This window comes from Cavia porcellus, unplaced genomic scaffold (assembly GCF_034190915.1).
Source record: "Cavia porcellus strain 051 isolate PalLab524CR breed Dunkin Hartley unplaced genomic scaffold, mCavPor4.1 scaffold_25, whole genome shotgun sequence".
Lineage (NCBI taxonomy): Eukaryota > Metazoa > Chordata > Mammalia > Rodentia > Caviidae > Cavia > Cavia porcellus.
This window is the reverse complement of record NW_026947508.1, coordinates 4,380,757-4,401,043: the sequence shown is the minus strand read 5'-3', so window position 1 is coordinate 4,401,043 and position 20,287 is coordinate 4,380,757. Positions and strand designations below refer to the sequence as shown.

Sequence of the window (20,287 nt, the reverse complement as noted above, 5' to 3'; positions counted from 1 at the left end):
CTCTGCTCACAGCCTGGAAACGTTAGCTACCCTACACACGATCGTTCACCCTGTCCAGTGCTACCCTCTCCTCACGGACTGTGGAGGCTCTGATTTTCACAATGCCTTGCTTCCCTCCCATCCCACAGTGAGCTCAAGGGGAGCTCAGGGTCCTTCTAAGAATTCCCAGATGGACATCAGTACAGTCGGAAGCTAAAAAAGGACTTTGTTCTACTTATCAGATGTACTGTACACAAATTTAAAATGGAACGGTCACATCGGTAATCCATGGTCATCTCTAGTCTTTCTCTGTCTGGGCATCTGTCTAATCAGTCTGCTCTTTTGGCATTACTAAGGTCCAACCCAAGGCCAGTCTACCACTGAACTACATCCTCAGCCTCCCCACTTTTGTTTTGAGACAGGGTCTCCCTGAGTTGCCCAGGCTGGCTCCAAACTCACCATCTTCCCGCTGCAGTCCCTCAGGTGGCTGTGATTACAGGTGTGTACCCCTACCCCAGGCCCAATTTACATTTTTAATGAAAAATCTGCTTTTTTTGGGATGCAGACAGATATCAGTGAAGTGGCTGTAAGCATCTCTCTCTGCACTGACACACAACTTTGAACCTGTCTTAATAGCAAACAGGATGACCCAATGCAAGCTGGCCCATGCCGTGTAAGGCGCTGTGTGAGGTGCTACCTATCACACAAGAACATCTGCTCTCCCAAAGCGGAGGGCGAGGATGACTGTAGCCAAACAGAGCCAGAGTTTTGTAGGGTGCCTATTAGGCTTCAAGAGGCAAAGTCTCTGTTACAGCCCTATGCAGAGACTCACAATTTCAATATATTCCTGTGATCTTCGCAGGATGAGGTCTAGCCTACCATCTCACATTATATTGGTAAATTAAAACTTTAATTTTACAATGAATGCTAGCTAGTTTTCTTTCTAAACAGACTCTTGATAACACTCAGGAATAAAACATCCTTTAAAAAAACAATAGTAAGTTCCACAGGCTGGGACTCAATGGAATGACATATATAATAGTAATCTAAGAAAAAATGTGTATTTACCACCTGCAAGCAGAATCATTTCTGAGTATTCTGCAAAGGTGACATAATGTCTTCAGAGAGAAGATGCTTTCTTTCAGAAGAAAACTATCATTTTGCATCAATACGAAAATTAGTTTGAAAAATTGTCTCATTTGCTACACTTGCTACAGCTTAGTCTTCATGTGACATTTCCAAGTGACAGAGACAAGCAGGGTACTCCCAAACCACTGAGTCCTTCTTTCCTAACAGCAACATTTAGGGTGTATGGCTATGTTCCAAACTAGATCCAGATACTGCTGCATTTTAAATCTTATAGTGAAAGATGCCATAGCTTATTAAATTTCAGGATAATCTGAGTCATATTACAGTACACAATTTTGCATCATTATGAGTCCCTGAGTTTGGACATGCATACTTGATAAATAAATGGCTTTTTAAAAATTGAAACATGCTATAGTCTGTGTTCAATTTTTAAACATGCAATATCTATACTAAGATCCCTTGGGCTGGAGAATGCAGGGCATGCACGGATGCCAACGTTCCTTCGGGACATGCAGCATCTGTACTGTGCAGACCCGTCCACTGAGTTCCTGCAAGATGTGCATGCTACTGCCACCTCTACATGGGATTTTTGCACTAGCACAGAATTCATTCACAAATATGCAAGTGGCTCCATCATGGATGAAATTTCTACAATCAGAGAATTCTGAACTCAAACTCTGGTAGCGGAAACACATATCCATTCGCAATTTTGTAGAATGAAGAGGAATGGTTTAAAAACATTAACTTCATCACAGAGATAAAAAGAATTACAAACAAGAAATGCCTTACACAATTTCATACCAAAGATTCTGTAATCAGGGTAGGTATAACTTAAAACTGTTTTTCTAGTTAAAATGGTCACATTTGTTTTGGTGGAATTTTGTTTCTTTTTCTGAAAAATCTAAAGAATCAACTAAATTTTCATAACGTTTCAAAGTTAATGTGTAAATACTCTGCTATAAAATTAAAGGTGTCCTAAGCACTGTGGAGAAGTACATGTCCACATACAATGTCTACACAAGAAAAATGAGAACATTTTAGTTTTGGGGTATGTTTTCTAGGCTTGGTATAACTCCTGAGCTAAAGTAGTAATTTTAGTTCTTAGTTTCATCCTGAGGTTACCACAACTGTACTAGCATTATAAATGACATCAAAATTTCTTAAATGGCATAGTTTTGTTGTTGTTCCCAGGAAGCTCTTAAATGAAGAATTAGGGGAAAAATACTCATTATATGCCAATAACTTTACAGGTTACTTAATATTTGTTACTTTCTGTAGTCCTCACAGTTATCTCCAATTTGTAAATGCAGAATCTTGGGTTCTACATTTACACATCTTATAAATTATACAGGGACCATTCAGCCTGCCTCAAGTCATGTAGTTAATAAAAGGCCGACCAAGAATTTGAATCCACATTTGGCTGGCTTCAAATCAGCTGATCTGCGTTACTACTCCAGTACCTCTAAAATATTTAAGAGAGCACAGAATTTTTAAAAATTCTTGTTTTATTGGTTTTTCCAAATGAGTTTAGAGAAAACAGGCAGTTGGAAGATCTCCACAGTAGGAAACTGACAACTATACTTTCTCAATTCTAAGACATCGTCCTTTATGAGACATTATGCTATGGGGCAAAAGACCTCGCATAAAATGTACAACTTTATAATACAGTTAAATTTAGAATTCAAAAACATGCCTAAAAACAATGCGCCTAAGAGTTAAGAAGACTTAGCTTTGTTTGTGATTTACAGCTCATGCTAGTGTGAACTGACCCCTGCAAGTGTGCACAGAATTGAGTCCTGTAATCTGCCCTACTGAAACCAGAATTTGAGGGTAAGTTATTAGGACAAGATGGGGGGCCTAGTTTTTATCTTAAATCAAATATCAGTTGGCTAAAATACTGTTTGACAGTTACATTGTCTCCAGAGAAATAGGAAATGATTATGTCACTAAAATGACTTGGAACAACACCAGATAATATTACAATTTTTAACAAATTCCAAGCAATAGTATTTTAAATCATTGTTTCAAAGAGTTAAAGAAGGGCCAGGGGTTTAGCTCAGCAGCACAAAAACCTGCCTGGCAACGACGAGGTCGTGAGTTCGACTCCTGGTACCAAAACAAAACAAATAGTTACAGAAATTTGTTTTGCCTTGTCATCAATCAAGGACACAATTACTCATTAAAAGGCATATGGTACCTAAAATACAAGGACACATGATAAAAGTTTAACAATTACTATCACTGGGTGAATGTCTTTGCTTATTTTTATTTCCAAAATTTGCTATAATGAGTATCTACTTCCTTTGTTATAACTATTTCTGCAGTCATTCTTTAAAAGAAAAGGGTGGTGGTAATTGATCCATCTGTTGTAGCTATGTCTTATAAATGCTGTACACCTACACTGGGAAGTTCAGCGAAGGAAAAACTCATTTGGGCTCTAATCAGTTGCCCGAACTGGTTTTGATGATAGTACCTGTGTTAGAAACATAAACTTGATGCATACGGTCCTAAATTTCTTAAATTGGAATTATACTTGAAGATCCAGTGCCTGTCATCACTAAATCTAACTACGGCAATTAAAATACAGGTACTCAAGTCTTCTGTTATGTTACACAAACTCAGCTAAGGGTTGCTGAGTTTTTGGTTTGTTTAAGGAATCTCCACAGTGAGACTCTTTCAGGGCTAGTAAAACAGAACCTACAAGTGCCCAGGGTATCTTTGAAACGCTCCCATTATAACTGCACTGATTCTGAAGCCCACGACACAGAAGACCGGCAAAATGGTCCTCCTCTGGGTCATAAGGACAAACTACACAGGAGGTTTGCTTCTGCAGGACAAGGCCATGCTTCCCTAAAGCAAGCTGCGTGAACCTTGTTTTGGAACTTGGTGCCAGGGACTTGGAGAGTGCTCTTCGTATGAATCGGGACAAGACTCTGACCTGTGACCATTCAACTATTAAAATTAAAGACAACCCCAGGATGCCCCCAAGCATTCTAGTTTGAAAATGAGCACCACTTTGAGAGCCTGTGGCAGCCTCAAACAAAAAGAAGAAGAAGTTGCATCGTAATGTACTGGCGTGATGTAAGCAACAGCACTGAAAGCCAGCAGAAGCCGGGGTTTGTTTCCCTTGACGTCCCATGACTACTTATGGTAAATGAAGTGGGCCTGCTTCAGAAACTCGTAGCGAACAATGGCTCCATGGGAAAAGCGTAAGGCAAAGCCGCTCCGTTCCACCTGATCAGTGATGCTCAGCCAGAGAGATGTTTCATGAGTCAGTGGATTTCAGCAGGCTTATTCTTGCAATGCTGGACGTCAAAAATACGACAGGGCAGCCCGAGGCGGCTTTCTGATTAGTGAGTTACCTGTTGCTCTGAGAGCTGCAAGGGCTTGTGGGGAATTTAGGGAAAGAGAGATCTTGCCATTTTCCAGAAATCTCATTTGGATTGCAAAACAAAAAAGATAGAGAAGCCCAATAAGAACGACACAGAGCATGTTGTCTGCAATTTAACACACACCACTGTGCTCCAAAAGTATTCATTTCCTAAGAGGCAAGTGAGACAAAATTACTTTGGAGATTTAAAGTACATGCTAATGATACCACCACATTGATTTCTCACTCCTCACTAGAGGTACTGGCCCAGGAGCCCGGGCCTCGCGGCAGATCCCACCGCAGCAGTGTGACACCTTGTTTGCTGGCCCTGGACCACTGTTTACTGTACTCAGTGTACTCCGGGGCCCTGGGTCAAAGTGCGCACAGCAAAGCAAAGCTGCGGGGTAACTCCAGACCCAGTGAGGACCCACCGGGGCTGTCCCGGGGCGTCTCAAGGCCGAGCTGCTTGGCGGACATCACCACTTACCCAAGCGACTGGCAGCTTCTGACCGAGTGTCTGTGAACCCAGCTTGCAAATAAAGGGGAAATCTGCTGCTTAAGAATTTGTGCTCAAAACAACTCTTCTTCCTCTCATTAAACAACTTCTACGTCAGTAGGATTGCTTCACTGAACGTAAGTAACTGGGCCAGCAGTTTACGAGAAACAGGTTAATACCAGAATTTCCAGTGCTCCGTGAAGGACCAGGAAAGGCTGTGCGGCTTACAAAGCCCTCTCAAAGAAATATGATGTCACGTGGAGAAGGGAGGGTCTGTCTAGAAAACACTTCCCAGAGAACGCTCTCTCTCTTCCTCCACAACAGCTTCTGCTGCCCCTAAAACATAAATGTCTTTGGGAGAAGTGGAAAACCATTTTTCTCCCAGAAAAGAGACATTTTTTAGGCCAATTAAATTTCAATACCTTGAGGATTAGGTCTATTATGTAACTCAATGATATGCTATTTCCATTATGTACAGTGTAACTGTGCTATAAAGCTGAGTGACACACGGTCAGACACACTAAGAATCTAGCTGAGAAGAGGCATTTCAGCACACACGCCTTAAATGGTTCTTCCAGCTTAAAAATCAGTCATTTCCTCCAGCTGGTTCTATCACCTAAGTTAACTAAAATAAGTAAGTAGAAGAGTTGACTTCAATGTCTTCAGTATGTGACCAAAGTTCTCTCCTAAATGGACAGTCATTATGTCTGAGATCAAAACCAAGCCCAGCAAACCCCGGACGGCGTCAGGAGTCCAGGACTCTTTCTGTTCTGGGGAAGCGAGGGGCTGAGCCTGAAGGACAGGCTGAGTTAAAACAAAAACAGCTGGACTCGGGGAAGACTGCGGGGCAGTTCTTTCCTTACCCTGCCACAAGCACTGACAGGCATCCATAGACCTAATGGTCCTCGGAGCTGCGCTGTGGACCCCGGTTCTGACAGCGCCCCCCTGCCCGGGACCCGAATACTGTGCCACACCACTTCAGTCTGCATTTTCAAATGTTACTTCTCAATGTGTAAACCTCGAATGTCTCCAGTATGGTATTTACTTTATAAATACCCAGAGTAAGTTTTCTTTTGACATAAATCTCAGCAATACAAATCCTCCTCGCAGAGTGTTGGGCTCCCAAGAAAAATCTCAGTGTGGGGGCTGATGTGATGGAGCACCCAACTTCCCTGAGGCAGACAAAGGGAGCAGAGACCTGCCGACAGCTCCCCAGCGCCCCACTACACTCCTCCTCAGCTCACACCGTCGGACACACGTTAGTTATTACTGTACCAGACGGCACCTCTACACCTGCCGGCCCCTGGCTCAGACGCCCCACTGCGTGCAGTGTGAGGAGCGTATGTGAGCGTGCAGTATGAGCTTCACATTCCCTATGCACAGAATGCAGCGAGCACTGAAGACAGCAGGGCAGGGCCTCTGCTGGACACTGAGAAAACACCTCTAGAAAAAGTACCCTTATTAACAGACTGGACGAGCTTCAAAAATGCGTAAGCAACCACTTCTATTAAAACACTGGCTCTTGAAGCAGGCCCTCATCCCTGCATTAAACATGCAGGGTTATAACTGGTGGTTCTGCTGAGAACCAGAGGTGCATCTGCTCTCCGGGAGGCTTTGCATGGGAAGAAATACCCTCCATGCGCCCCGGGGGTGAGACGGGGGAGAGGCGGAGACTCCTGTCTCTCCTCCTCTCGAATTCCAAGCACAGACATGGCTGAGCCACGGCTGCTCCACAGGACTGGAAATGCTTCCATGGTAATGGCCTAACACTGAAAATCAGCTACATTTATACAGATAGTTGCTTTTTAAAAATTTCTCCACTAACTATTAATGGTTTCAAAAATAGGCGAGGTGTTCTTTAGCACAGATAAGGTCACCATTCACAAGAATTCACAGACTCGATTCCAGCCCCAGGTTGGCAGGGACGGCCTAGGGGCCGACCTCAGCCCCAGCCCCAGCCCCATGCGTGCGGCTGTATAGGAGTGCAGCCTGGACCATTCCATCTGGCATCATCTTTGGCCATGTTTGGGTCCCAAGGGCAAACTGTACAGTCAGGATAGACTGCACGGTCCCCCAAGTCTGAGAGGCTAACTCTCAAGCCTCTCAAGAAACAGTTCACCAACCCTGCCTTCATATTAACATCAGGGCCCAATGGGGCTACTTCCAGAAACACTAAGTTCTCTGAGTTTGATTGTTTCTCAGAAGTGACTCAAGGGCTGGGCAAGGTTAGGAGGCGGGCACAGAGAACACAGTTGATGGTGCTTTAAACCCCTCTTCCCTCAGACCCTAAGAGGAGCTTCCCAGGGACCCCAGCTCAATGCCGAAGTGGACGAATTCGTTTCCTTGCTCCAGCTTTTCCACTGTATTTGAACGGTCCTCGTCACATCGGGCCCAGGGTCTGCTGAGTACTTACACGTCCACCTCTTGGGCACACTACCAGTGCCTACTGCACACCTATCTGTGATAACGACTTTAGAATGTCAATTCCTTGGGAAAAGCCACTCCCGGCTACAATGTAAAACACAGGATCCAGGCACTGCGCCCCAGATTTCCTCCACTCAATATCCTGCGGGGTGTTCTGATGCTGGAGCCTGCCCTGCCTGCTTGAGGAGCTAACAGCCTGGACTGTGTGGAAGGGCAGCTCTGCACTGGCTCACCTCCCAGCACAACTGCAGGGGCAGGGAGCACTAATTCTAAACAAGAAATAGATCAGTTAGAAAATAAAAAATAAAAAGCCTAGAACTATCTGCCTAGGGAGACTTCTTGCTTTCAAACTGTTGGCAAAACATTTTGTTTCAAAATGGCAAAACCAGTAGTTGAGAGAATCTGATGTGGCAAATTATCCTAATCACGAAAAACCACTTGCTTAAGGTTTCCTTGTGACACAACAATGTAAGATTCAGACTTATCCGCTGCCCTGCGCGATTCGTGTGTGTGGAAAGCCTCCCCCCAGCCCCGGCGGCTCCCAAGGGCCTCCCTCTTGTTACTCATGCATTGCTACATCTGCTGTCTGTGACTGTTCTCCTGTTGTATAAAACAGCAGTGTTAGTAATTAGGGTTAGTTTGTATCTTGTTTTATTTCATTCAAAATGGATGTGAAACTTACTGCATACCTAGGCTGCAGCCCCATGCAAGCAAGCAAAAAGCAAAATACCGAAAAATGTAAGATAAAGATAAACTGGCTAGCAGGCAGCTAAACTCACCCTTTTGTACAGCCTATGGTCCACCAGGGGGCTTTAGACAGTAAAACAACACCAAAGAGCTATTAGCATGTGAGGGTCACAACAGAGATCTTATCAACAGCTTTACTTCAACCGCAAAGAGCAGAAAGGGGTTCTTTGTTGGGAAGGAAGTGACAGTGGGGTTTGTGAGATGAGCAGGCAGAAAATTCACCACGTTCTCCTTCCGTCTCAAAACACACGGGGCACACGGCTCAGACCCGGGCGGCTCGGGGGGCCCTGGAGCCATCTACCCACCTGGTTGAGAGGGTGTCCCATGAGGTGTCTTACGGCACACAGACCCGAATGCTTCCAAGCCCAGTAACACGATGGCTTCTCTTAAAATAGTACTGACTAAACCAGAGTGGAGACAGGATTGTACAGTCTACGCAAAGTATAAATTTAAAACAGAACCTCTAGGACAGACGTTCAGGATTTCAAGCTTCTTAACTGAATATACTAATTAGCTATACAGGACTGCGAAGTGAAAACTAATCCTATCAGTATCTGCAGAATATTGGAATCTGTCTGTGTAGTCTTTCTAACATCTGAAGCCCATATGCTGATGCTCTCCTCAGGAGCCCCCTCCCCACCCGCCTTCTGGGGGGGCTGGGACTGGTCACCACAGTCCTAAGCAAGGAGGAGCTCAGCAAGCTCTTCTCTACCGGTTTAGGAAAGGGAACTCTGACAGCAGCCGTGGAACGGCTCCATGCTCAGCCTGCTTGCGGAAGGCAGCCTTCTAGGAAGTTATGTTTGTTTAAGTATCTTACTCTCTCATCGCACCCACTGTAAACACAGGACATCACCGTGGGGATAAATAAGTATCAGGAAAATAAGGACAGGACTTCCTTTAATTCTTCTCCTAAAGGATTTCCTCTCTATCTACCTACATATCATCTATCTTCAAAGTCTGAGGGTAAGGCCAGAAGAAGGGGCCTGGGGTACAGTGCAATTTAAGCTGTGAACGTCCTGCTTTGTTTGAAGCTGCCTAGGAATGATGCCCGTTAAGGAAATTTTCTTGCAAATGGGCTCTGCTGGGAAAGCAGAGGAAGGAAGAGGAGCCGTGTGATTCTCCCTGTGCATTCGAGTCCGCTGGTCTGTGCGCAGGGCAGAGCCTCCCTAAGGCTTGCATTTTGCAGGCAGAAGAGAGAACGGGAAGCAGGGGCTGTGGACACCCACGATGGGGAGGGAAAGGGCGTGGGGGAGTCCTCGGTATCTGCACATGGACCGTCAGCAGGCTCCACAGCCGCCGGCAGCCTAACGTCAAATGCAGGATGACTGAATCCTGGACCTGGGGAGGCCCGCAGAACCGATTTCTTGAGATCCCAGCACCATGGACTGGCTTCCACTGGCGGTTACCCCACTGGGAATGTACTTCCTAGAGGGCCTCCCATTAAGGGTGTCTGTACTGGACTTACTGTTAGCTCCTGAGCTGCGGTGGTAGGGAGCACAGGCACTGCCTGCGGGCTGGGCACGTTCCTGAGCACCTCCCTGCCTTCCAGCTCAAGAGCACCCCTATCCCTAAGGAACAGAAGCTCCTTGTCATCTCCTCCTACCGCTGCCTTAGGCCCTACTCACTCTCAGAGGCTAAGCATCTTCAGAATGAGCGACCAACTCTTTCTTTCAAGAGGAAGAAAAACCTGAACTGAGGCCTCGAGGCAGCAAGCTAAGTACAATGCTGAGGCCGGGCATGAGGGAACAGGACAGCGACCGAGACAGGACACGCTGGAGCCTGCGGGACAGACGTCTGCAACCGTCAGCTGCACAGCAGATGCTCAGCAGACACCATGGCCACGGGCATGTCAGCCACAGAGGCTCCCACGCTGCAGCCAAGGGCCCAGCCCACGATACTGCTCTCCTGCAGCCCCAGCGTCTAAACACAGGTGCGTCTCATCGGGGCACTCAGGTGTGAGCAGAGTCGCTTTCTCCCTGGGCTCCCCCAGCAGAGGCTGAGTCCCCAACACTGGACCCCCGGGAACCTCTCCCTAATGGAAATGCAGCTGGAACCTCCGAGACTACCTTTCCCATTCCAGAAGCTTCTCCTGGTCTTTATCGCACACCAGCGCTCCCTGATAACAGACACGTCCAGCAGGGGGCAGCAGGTGTCTAGCAGAAAGACTAGCTCAGAAAACCTGGATGGTGTTCACGGCTTCCTTTCAGCAAGAAAAGAAACTATTTTCTGTCTGGATGTATGATAGCACAGTAAGGATGACTCTGGGGCACAGTGGGATATAAACAATAGATGGAAGAGAAGCCTGAATTAATAGCTAGTCCAACTGAATGATGCTCGCATCCCAATCAACACCCAAAGCCACTGATGTCATCTCCACTTGGCGAACACGCTCGGTCCAGTCTGCAGTGGGTTCCAGCAGCCTCACGGTAGAACTGAGGGCCCAGTCAGTGAGCTCACTGCCCGGGACATTTGGGATGTGTACCTCATGTTTGCTGGGGATATGAGGCTACACAGGAGTCCGTGCATGGTTAAGAAGGGAGGCTTACTTTACCGTTCCTAATGTGTAAATGTACAGATGAGGATCAATGTACCTGTGGCGACAGCGACGTAGAAACCTCATTATTTTCCGAGCAGCTTGGTCCTGCTTTTTGGTTAACAAACTGCTCCTGAAAAAAGTCAGAATAAATGATTGTCACCAGAAGGGATCTGCAAAGGTTAATGTGCCAAAGCTGAGACCTGGGCAGTGCGGCAGGGCACCCTGAAGAGTCCCTGAGACAAGGGCGCAGAGGATCCCCGGCTGTCCCTGCCAGGCTGAGTTGGGGGTGGAGGTGGGGATCTCAGAGGGCTCTAAGGGGACAACATGAAGCCTGGAAACAAGATGTCCCAAGATGTTTTTTGGGGGGGATACCGGGGATCAAACTCATAACCTAGAGCTCGCCAGGCAGGCACTGATGCCACTGAGCCACGGTCCCTGGTCCCTGGTCCCTCTGAATGTCTTATTTTTTTTTTTTTTTCCGGTACTGGGGATGGAACTCACAACCTCGCACTTGCGAAGCAAGTGCTTATGCCACTAAGCTAAATCCCCAGCCCCTCTGAATGTCCTTTTACCATTCTATAAGCCAAGCTAGTGAAAAAGGCACTGTCCATAGACTGAGTTCCCTGCCTGTTTGACTCTTCCCTGGGGCTATGATCTGTTCTGTAAATCAATGTGCTGTGCTCTGCTCAAGGTTTCTACTGCACTTTCTAGAGCAGCGTGACCCTAACTGTTCCACCAAAGGTTGCTGTGCAGTAGGAGCGTAACTGTCATGGTTTATGTCGGTGGCCCCAAGCCTCAGGAATTATGGACTGGACCAAGTCTAGTGTTTGTGATTGGTCCGTGGTCTAGTGCTCAGATTGGTGGTGTGAGCGTTTCACCCGCCCAGAGGTGGAGCCAGGATGTGTGTATCACAAGGAAGAGGGCATCTCTCCTGCCGGTTGGCGCCTCGCAGTTTTGCAGCTACCTTGAACTGCGACCCAGCCTTGGAGCCAATTGAGAATAGACTGAAACCTCCAAGAACTGTAAGAAATAAACCTTTCCTTCCCTAACTTTGGGCGTCAGGTATTTTGTCTCAGCAACCAGAGTAAAAAGTACCTAGGACCATAACCTTCGGTCTTGCCAAACTGTGACAGAAGTCTAAACTGGCTGGCGACACCAAAGTACAAAGGGGTGGGGCTGCAGCAAAGGAGCCGCACGGAGGAAAGGGTGCCGCCGCGGCACAGTGTCCCGATCCAAAGCTGCACACCTAGCAGGTTCTGAAAAGGACGTGGCAGGGCTGAGGATTTAGCTCAGCGGCATAAGCGCCAGGCAGGCAGTCATGAGTTCGATCCCTGGTACCGATAAAAAAAAAAGAGAGAGAGAGACAAAAAAAGCAAAGGATGTGTGGTTTGAGTGCACCAGGCCCCAGGGCAGCCTGCACCCGTGGGATGAGCAGGTCCCTCGCCCGGCCGCGGTGTTGCACCGCATGTGCACGGCGCACCTGAGCTTCTGCTGCACGATCACCGCAGTCCGGCGAGCCTGCAGTCTCTTGCCGCACTTCCTGTAGCTCCGGTAGTATTTCTGGATCAGCACAGCGGCGCGCCGGCTCTGCTGGAACTTTTTCTGTTCATAGTAACTTCGGAATTTGCTCTGGATAAGGATGGCCGCTTGTGTCATCTTTTTATAAAGTGCATACTGCAGGGGAAACAAGAGCAAGCAAGACAGTAACAACAGGCACTGCACGGGACCGCGGGGCCATGGGACCGTGGGGCCACGGGCCGCGTGCTGGAGAAGTAACGGAAAAGCCCGGCCTACGGGGCCTCTGCCTGGCTTCCCTCACCGACTGGCAGCGCGGGTTTCCGCCCACCTCCCCGCCCGGAAAGCACTGCTTACTGGGTGGCTGTGGAGAGGACGCTGCTCTGCAGCGCTGTCTCCCGAAAGTATCAAAAAGATTGCCCTTCTCAACACAGATTTTAGTAGCAATAACTTGGACATGGAGGAGTCTAAAATATTTTCAAAGTAAGATTTTAAATGCTTCTTTTAAGATTAATATTTACTACCTGGTTTGGAAACAGTTTTAACCCAGCCATGCCTCCTGCTTCCCCCACACAGAGATCTACCTACAGCCAGCATCTGATTTCTAACTGTCAGGCCCGACGGTAAAGTTCTGACGGAGTTACAAGATCCCAAACATAAGGCTTATCATGAAACGCTGACACGTTCAACCCATGTCACCCTGTGGAAGATTAACACTCATCAGACCAGCACAGTGGCACAGTAACGAACCCTGGGAAGTCGTCAGAAACTTGGGGTCTGCTCAGGTTCCAATGCCAGCAGCCCCCAACCCTAGCCCGCTGCAGAGCAGCAAAGGTGGGGCCAGAGCCGGGGTCCTCTTCGGGGTCAGTCCAGGTGCCAAACGTACGGAGTTTACCAGGTCTAAAAACGCTACGTCCAAATTCCTCAAGGAATAGAATGCGACAAGAAGTCACACAGAGCCTTTGCTTAGGAGAAGGCAACCTACCATCGTAAGGACATACATTCCTCAGAAAAGGCCTGCATCTGAGGAGGAAGGAGGGAAGGAGACTGACTTCTCAAGTGGTCCAGACACAGCCCCTTCCGCAAGCACCTCTCCAGCCTCCTCTGACCTGCTTTACTTTCTCTCCACTGGTCCAAAAGTCTCTTAAAACAAGAACACTGGGTCCTACAGAGCTTCCGGGGCTTTCACCATCTTGGCCTGTACACACAGCACACTGAAACCCGCCCGTCTACTGGGCAGCCCGTCATGGAAAAAGGAAATTCACTTAGTGACCACTGGGCTCACCGTAATTGGTCTGGATGGGCTGACACTAGCCAAGAAAATGTCCGATTATGATTAATGCCAAAACCCGCTCCGACTGAAAAACCACAAGGTCCCCGAGGATGGATGCACTGTGGTGAGGTGGCCTGGCAAGGGGGCACTGTCTGTCTCATGACTGTGCCATCTTAATGGCCCCTCCTTGGAGCTGGTGATGGGTGTGGAGTTTGTGACTCTGGTGGAATGATTTGTGAGAGGGCTGGGTGTATCATTACCTTCAAGGCTATCCATGTCAGCTTAGGGGAGAAACAGAAAATACAAGATTAATGTTAGATTGCTGAATTGATAAAATTAAAAACCAGAACCAAAGAACTCCCCCAAGAAAGGCAACCTAGCTATTTTTATGTCTTGCAACTTCTAAGGTATCTGTTTTATCGTTGTTACCATTTCCAAAAATAACGCCTTCTAGCCTCCTTGTTGTAGATAACACTTTTTTGGGAGGTTTTTAGTATCAAACTGTATTTTAGAATAAATACCTGTCATAATCACGGACTTGAGAGCCTGCCTCTGTGTATCACTTGTGCCAACATCAGCTCACTCAACAGAAGCCAGTACAATTTCCCTGCTGCAGGGCTAGAGGGACTGTGGTGTCAGTGTTTGCACAATAAACCTTTACTTGCTGGGATCGTGAACTCAACAGGCTATAAGCTGGAGAGGACCCTTTCCTGTCCCGTCGGTAGGGTTTCATTGTGGAGGCTGTTGAGGAATGGCAATCCGTCTCAGAAGCCAAAGCCCTGAATTACAATGAGCGCACGTAACCCCGCAGTGCTGTGTGATTACTCCACATTTTGGCACTTACTGGACCTTAAACAACAATGTGGGACCTACGGAAGCACAAGCTAACGCAAGATTCTAGGATCTGCAGGCAGGACGAATTCTATCACGCAAACCCAATGAAACTCAATGAGGTGATTTTTAATCTTTTACATTCACCCTGACTACAGTCTTGTTTACTTAATTTCTGACCCTCACCTTCTTCAGCTTTAAAATGGAAGTAAGAGCGCTTACTTTGAACAACCCTAAGAAGCACAAGAGCGGATGCGTGTGAAAGAGCTAGAACACGGGGCACTGCACACCGCCAGGTCCTTCCGCCCCAGGACACGAGCCACGTAACCTGCAGGCTGTTCCGGAAACAGCACCCTACACAAAACGGGGCACAAACGGTCTTTCTGCACCTGCCTCCTAGAGAAGGCCAAAGTATAAGATGCGCCCCATTTTGTAAGATTTTCAAAGATTTTTATGACTCCTCATTTTAAATGGATGCTGCTGAAGGATGGGGACCAAAGACTGCACGACCTGAACTCCATGTCCCAGCTAAGAGATTACCTTCTCTAATCACCACACAAACGCCCTGTGGCCCTCCACCTCCTGCGGAGTCCGTGGAAGGCCGGACACAGATCCTCACCTCCAACACCAATGAATGTCTTGCACCACACCAGTATCTCAGAGGTGGTAAGACAAAAGGCCAACGTTGTGAACACACTCTTTTGTGGCATAAGCTTCACTGCAGGGGGCTTTACTCTGTTTTCTTTTCCTCTGCTTTCTAATGAAGGAGATTTAAATGGCGCCTTGCTGTTACGAGGAGCCGGGTAGAAGGCTCCTTAGCCAAGATGCACACCAGGGTCCTTAGTGGACAGTGTCGCCTGGGCAAGATGCAGTTCCCGGGACACAGCTGAGGTTACCTGTTTATATTTTCTGTAACAGCGCTGAATGACAGCAGCAGCCACTTCCTGCTGTTCCCGCAGGGGCCGGCCCTTCAGGGAAAGGAGAAGGGAAAAGTCAGTAAGTTCGACCGTGAGAACCGTCACTTACACCCGGCACAGGGCGTTCACTACTGAGCAGCGCACCTTTCTTGGCACTGACACCCTGGGTTTGCCAAAATGCGCTGATAATTATAAACCAGCGAAAGTGAATTCATGGAATAAAACTCCGAGTATTTTCTGTCTCCAAATCAAACCATAATATTTGAGTGTTAGGGGGCCTAAAAAGTATTCATTTTAAAAATATTTGACAAATTTGGCACTACACCACTGGCCATGCCGGATCTGGACCGTCCTTCCTAAACTAATCCCACATACTTTGGCTTTAAACTGGTAATTTATGGCTTTTACCTCCCGTGGGGGGCTGCTCTGACAAAGAGTTAAGTCTCTGCAGAGATCTGAGTGCTCTCCATCCGTAATGCACACAGCGAAGAGTCACTTATTTTAGGAGTTCATGCGCTTCCAGTGGAAACCCTTTCCATGAATTCCTCGTGGCAGAGGTATCGACTTGGTGTAAGTAAGTAAATAGCCATTTTCAACAGCAGTAAGTTAACAGCGACCTCTCGCTACTGACAAATTATTATTAATCTCCTGATCTAATTAATAACGGTGGATAAAATCTTCAACTCTGGGAAGAACAAGGACACAAGCCGAGTCTTGTCTGAATGACACAGCCTCCTCTCCCCTCCGATCGAGCACCGGGGCGCGGCCGCTCTACCTTGTATTTCCGGAAGGCGGTCTGGACGAGCCGGGCGGCTTCGTAGAGCTCTCTCTGCTCGTGATCAGACAGTGTGAGCTGCGCAAACTCATTCTCTACCTTCTCACTGGTCGACGCACTTAGGAATTCGGACCAGTCTGCGGCCGAGGGAAGGTTAGGTTTCTCGAAAGCTATTTCACTAACTGGAGAGCCAACGGGGCTCAAGCTGGTATTAGAGGAGGGGGTGAGAGGCTCGTTATACGCACTTCTGAAACGAGAGGAGAAAGGGGGCAGAGTGAATGCCTCACTGGTGCGGTCCTGCCTATTCATTCCCCGGACAAGATGATCTTTTCCTGAACCCACGGCGAGCCGTCAGGACTCTGCCTCCTTTCTCTTAGCTAAACTGCTGGGCTTACCCAGGACCTCAGCTGTCCTTCAATGAAGATCACAATTAAGGGCACTGAGCAAGAGTTTAGAATGAAGCTAAATACCAACCCCAGGAAGCACACAACCTCGCCCATCCAACCTCAGCTAGACTGACCACAACGCCACCTCTCTCATGCTCTACCCTAGTGGATATAATGGGAGAGGAGACAGAGCCAGGCCTCACCCCAGCGGCAGGGGAACACGCCCTAAGGCCTGCTTCCTTCCTCTGTAAAGCACTGCCCTGGACAGCGCACACCCGTACCCCTCACCTCCCCTGCCTCCCGCTGAATTCGGACACCTGTCCTGGCTGCAACCCCAAACGCACTGACCTGATCTGGGCAGCATTCGGCAGACAATCGGCATCCTCGAGGTAAGTGGCCAGCCAGCTCATCGTACTACTGACAGGGGCCGGCTCCGTTCTTTCCAGTGCTGGGGACTCCGAGGGGGTGAAGCCCTCCTGCTTGATCCGGTCAGGTGTGGCCTCGATAATGTGTTCTGCCAAGGTCATCATGTTCACCTTGAGACAGAGGGTCACAGAACACCCGTGTTAGAGAGGGGCCTTCCAAGTTAGCATCCACCCCTGCCCTGCAGAGAAAAAAGCGGGAGAGCACCCTCAAACAGCTCTTGAAGGCGACTGCACGATCCACCTGGACACACTGAGCGAGACCTGACCCGAAGCCTTTGGGCCTGTCTTACAGAACCTCTGACTGCGCCCCCTCCACTCCCGGCCGCACCAGCCAACGACTGCTGCCATTCGGCCCTGGACAGTGCTGGACTGCCTGTATGTGTGCCACCGTACCAGTGACACTGTCAGCCGCCTGGCCCATGTCCAGCTGTCCCCTTCTGCTTCACCAGCAGGGGAACCCTGGTCTCAAAGACAGCAGCAAGGTACTGGACCCCAGGCAGCTGGGTGCAGTCACTCTAGGATCACCGACTCTCCCCACCCCGAGTGTGCACCTCGGGAACGGATGGATGGAACCCACTTCCAGACGAGGAGGGCACGCGAGGGCGCCGGGCACAGCCTCTGCCCCTGGCACGCTCTTGTACTCTTTGTTTCTTGCCTTCTCATCAGCCAGGCCAGAGAGGCTATAACAGAAAGCAGCACGCAGGGGGAAGGCAGCCACAAAGAGGGGAAACCCAGGAGGACGAGCCCCAAATCCCTGGGGTCCTAACGGAACCCATCACTGAGCAACTGGACCTCCATGCTCTTCTGCTACTTGAAAAAAAAATTTTAAATTAAACCCACAGAACTAGGCTTCTAGTATCTGCACCCCCAACACCGCTAACCTCTACTGAAGAACCCTCAAAGCTGATATGAAGATTTTTAAAACTCAGCATCAATGTATGGCTCCATTTATTTTTTTATGAATTTCTCTGCATACCTCTTGAAAATGGTTCACTGAAAAACAGCCGTTCTTTTTTTTTTAAGGAGCCTGAAAATGTCCTGAAAGGAGCCACCCCGAGGGGACAAAGCGCTTCTCCCACAGCTGAATGCGCTTCAGAAACGTCCTGCGTGGCAGCAGCCAGGCTCGCAGGGCTACGTGGTACACATGCATATGCCTTGGTGGAGCACAGGAACACCCGGGTGTCGGAGGTGGCCCATGGGGGTGGGGCTGGCACACAGCGTGTAAATCCAAATCCACTCAGCTTTGCAACGCTGAGGACTTAACCGCGAGGACCGAGTCGCACCATCTGACAAGCACACCTCCACACAGCTGCGAAAATCCTCATCTCTGCTAATTTTCAATTTTTCATCCAAGAACAAGGATTTCTTTTGGTCATAGAAATAAATGGGAAAAAATAAAAGAGAAATATTGCAGTTTTTCATCTTCTACTGGCCGTCTTGATCCGTGACTGAGCCGAAGGGGAGGAGGCTCGCCTTTACTCCTCCGCCATGGAAATGCTCACGTCCTCTCGATAGGGTGTTTGAGGCAGGACTGGTCTTGAGTTCCTGGGCTCAAGAGATCCTCCTGCCCCAGCCTCCCAAGTAGGCAGCATGTAGAAGCTTACCCAAATTCTTATTAAAAGCAAAGTGGAATTTCTGGACCCGGAAGGTTACCACCCTGAAGTCAAATCCTTCTCCACTCTGTGAACGCTCATCAACATCAAAGTATCTTAATACGACAGTGGAGACTCGGGGAGAGCAAGTATTTGGAATCTTCTATTGTGATGCTTGCAAAAGGCAATTTAAATAGTTTCGTAACAAGTAATATATTGAGCAACTGGGCCTTGAAAATAATATTGTTTCCATCTAAATTTCTTGGATTCCAGTTAGACAAGATGGTTTTATATGCATAGCTTTGGGTTTTTATTTAAATTCTTTGTCCTAGTATATGGGCGATTTCCATAAATGTGTCCTTGGTATCCAGAAACAATGACTTATACATCTATATTTATTTATATGTAAATATTAGGTATGCATACTATATAGTCATAATCATATATGAACTATATACTATATTATTAAATGTATGTTAAGCTTTCTAACTGAACTTTTTTTTTTTTTTTGGTCTTTTTGAGACAGGGTCGTGTTCTGCTGGCCTTGAACTCACTTTGTAGCCCAGGCTGGCCTTGAACTTGCAGTGACTCTCCTGCCTCAGCCTCCCAATTATTATTTTTTTTAATTTTTTTTGTCTTTTTCATTTTTATCGGTACCAGGGATCGAACTCACGACTGCCTGCTTGCAAGGCAGGTGCTTATGCCACTGAGCTAAATCCCCAGCCCCCTCCCAATTATTTTTTATCTGTTGGTACTAGGAATCAAACTCAGGACCTTGTGCTTGTCAGGCAGGTGCTACGCCACTGGGCTACATCCCAGCCCCCAAATCTCTGTTCACCTGACTGGGTCTGACATATTTTGAGACTCAGCGCCGCAGTCCACAGCTGCCCTTCCTTTGTGTGTTCTAACCTTTGCTCCCATGCCCGCAGGTTATGCTGCAGGGTCTGACAACGGCTCCTGTCAGGTAACTACGTATATGTAAGTTCAATTTGCCTTCAACTGTGTGTGATACTGATTGAGTCCTGCACCCCGAGCCCTTTCCATGTTTTAAATTTTGAGACTATTAAGTTACCTTGGCTGGGTTTGAACTTGCAATCCTTCTGCCTCAGCCCCCGAGTAGCTGGGATTACAGGTGCGCCACCAGGCCTAGCCACCCGAACTGTCCTTTTATCTTTCTGGTTTTCCTTCTCTTTTGTGCTGGGGATCCAACTCTGGGCCCCGCAGACTCCTCCCCCACTCAGCCTTTTTTTTTTCCTTTTCATATTGTCTGAAAGAACTTACTCACTTTGTTTTCATGTTTTCTTTTTAGTTGTATCTCTCACAAGCGGCACAAATTTTGCTTTTTATTCAAATCCAAGTATCTGCCTTCACGTGGAATTGCCACGCTAACCAAAAACATCCCTCCAATACGTTTTCTGCTTGTTAGTTTTGTTGCTTCTACTGTTTATCATTGCTGGATATTTTCCAAATAAGCCACACTTTCTTTTTCTTTCCCCCAGCAATGACTTAGAAATTCTGCAGCCTGTTTTTATATTGCTAACTGGACTTTTCTGTGCTAACAAGCACAGTTACTCACCCACGTCACAAGTGGAACAGACTCTGTGCTCTTCCGCATGAGCAGGCTGCTCTGACACAATTTCCCTGTCTCTCTGCTTTTGTTACAGTAACGTGGCATTTTCATGCTCCACTATTTAAACGTTGTCCCTCTTCCATTTAAAGGATCCTCCAGCCATGGCTTTTTGCACACGGCCACACTACCGACCAGAGAGGTCACACGGTGGTCGGCGGGTTGGATGTTCACACCCCTGTGAACGGTCTTGACATTTCCTGAATTATTCCATCACTTTTGTCACTTTTTTTCATCTGGCAAGCTACTTCTTTAGATTGCTAAGTTTCTCACAGATATGTGCACTGCTTTGGCACATCAGTATT

General features: G+C 47.7%; 1 protein-coding gene across 16 annotated transcripts in view; it reads right to left on the bottom strand.

The window, feature by feature from the left end:
* Camta1 (calmodulin binding transcription activator 1) overlaps nucleotides 1-20,287 on the bottom strand; it is a 734,954-nt gene that overhangs the window by 3,660 nt on the left and 711,007 nt on the right. For 12 of the 16 annotated variants that reach the window (XM_063235417.1, XM_063235420.1, XM_063235421.1 and 9 more), the window contains 6 exons: nucleotides 16,687-16,874; nucleotides 15,953-16,199; nucleotides 15,157-15,228; nucleotides 13,690-13,710; nucleotides 12,122-12,315; nucleotides 10,697-10,771 (listed from right to left, as the gene is read on the bottom strand). In XM_063235417.1, coding sequence (XP_063091487.1) covers nucleotides 10,697-10,771; nucleotides 12,122-12,315; nucleotides 13,690-13,710; nucleotides 15,157-15,228; nucleotides 15,953-16,199; nucleotides 16,687-16,874 — 797 coding nt within the window. Of the gene's footprint in view, nucleotides 1-8,137; nucleotides 8,169-10,696; nucleotides 10,772-12,121; nucleotides 12,316-13,689; nucleotides 13,711-15,156; nucleotides 15,229-15,952; nucleotides 16,200-16,686; nucleotides 16,875-20,287 lie in introns of all 16 variants that reach the window. The other 4 variants (XM_063235419.1, XM_063235431.1, XM_063235416.1 and 1 more) reach the window with 3 other exon arrangements.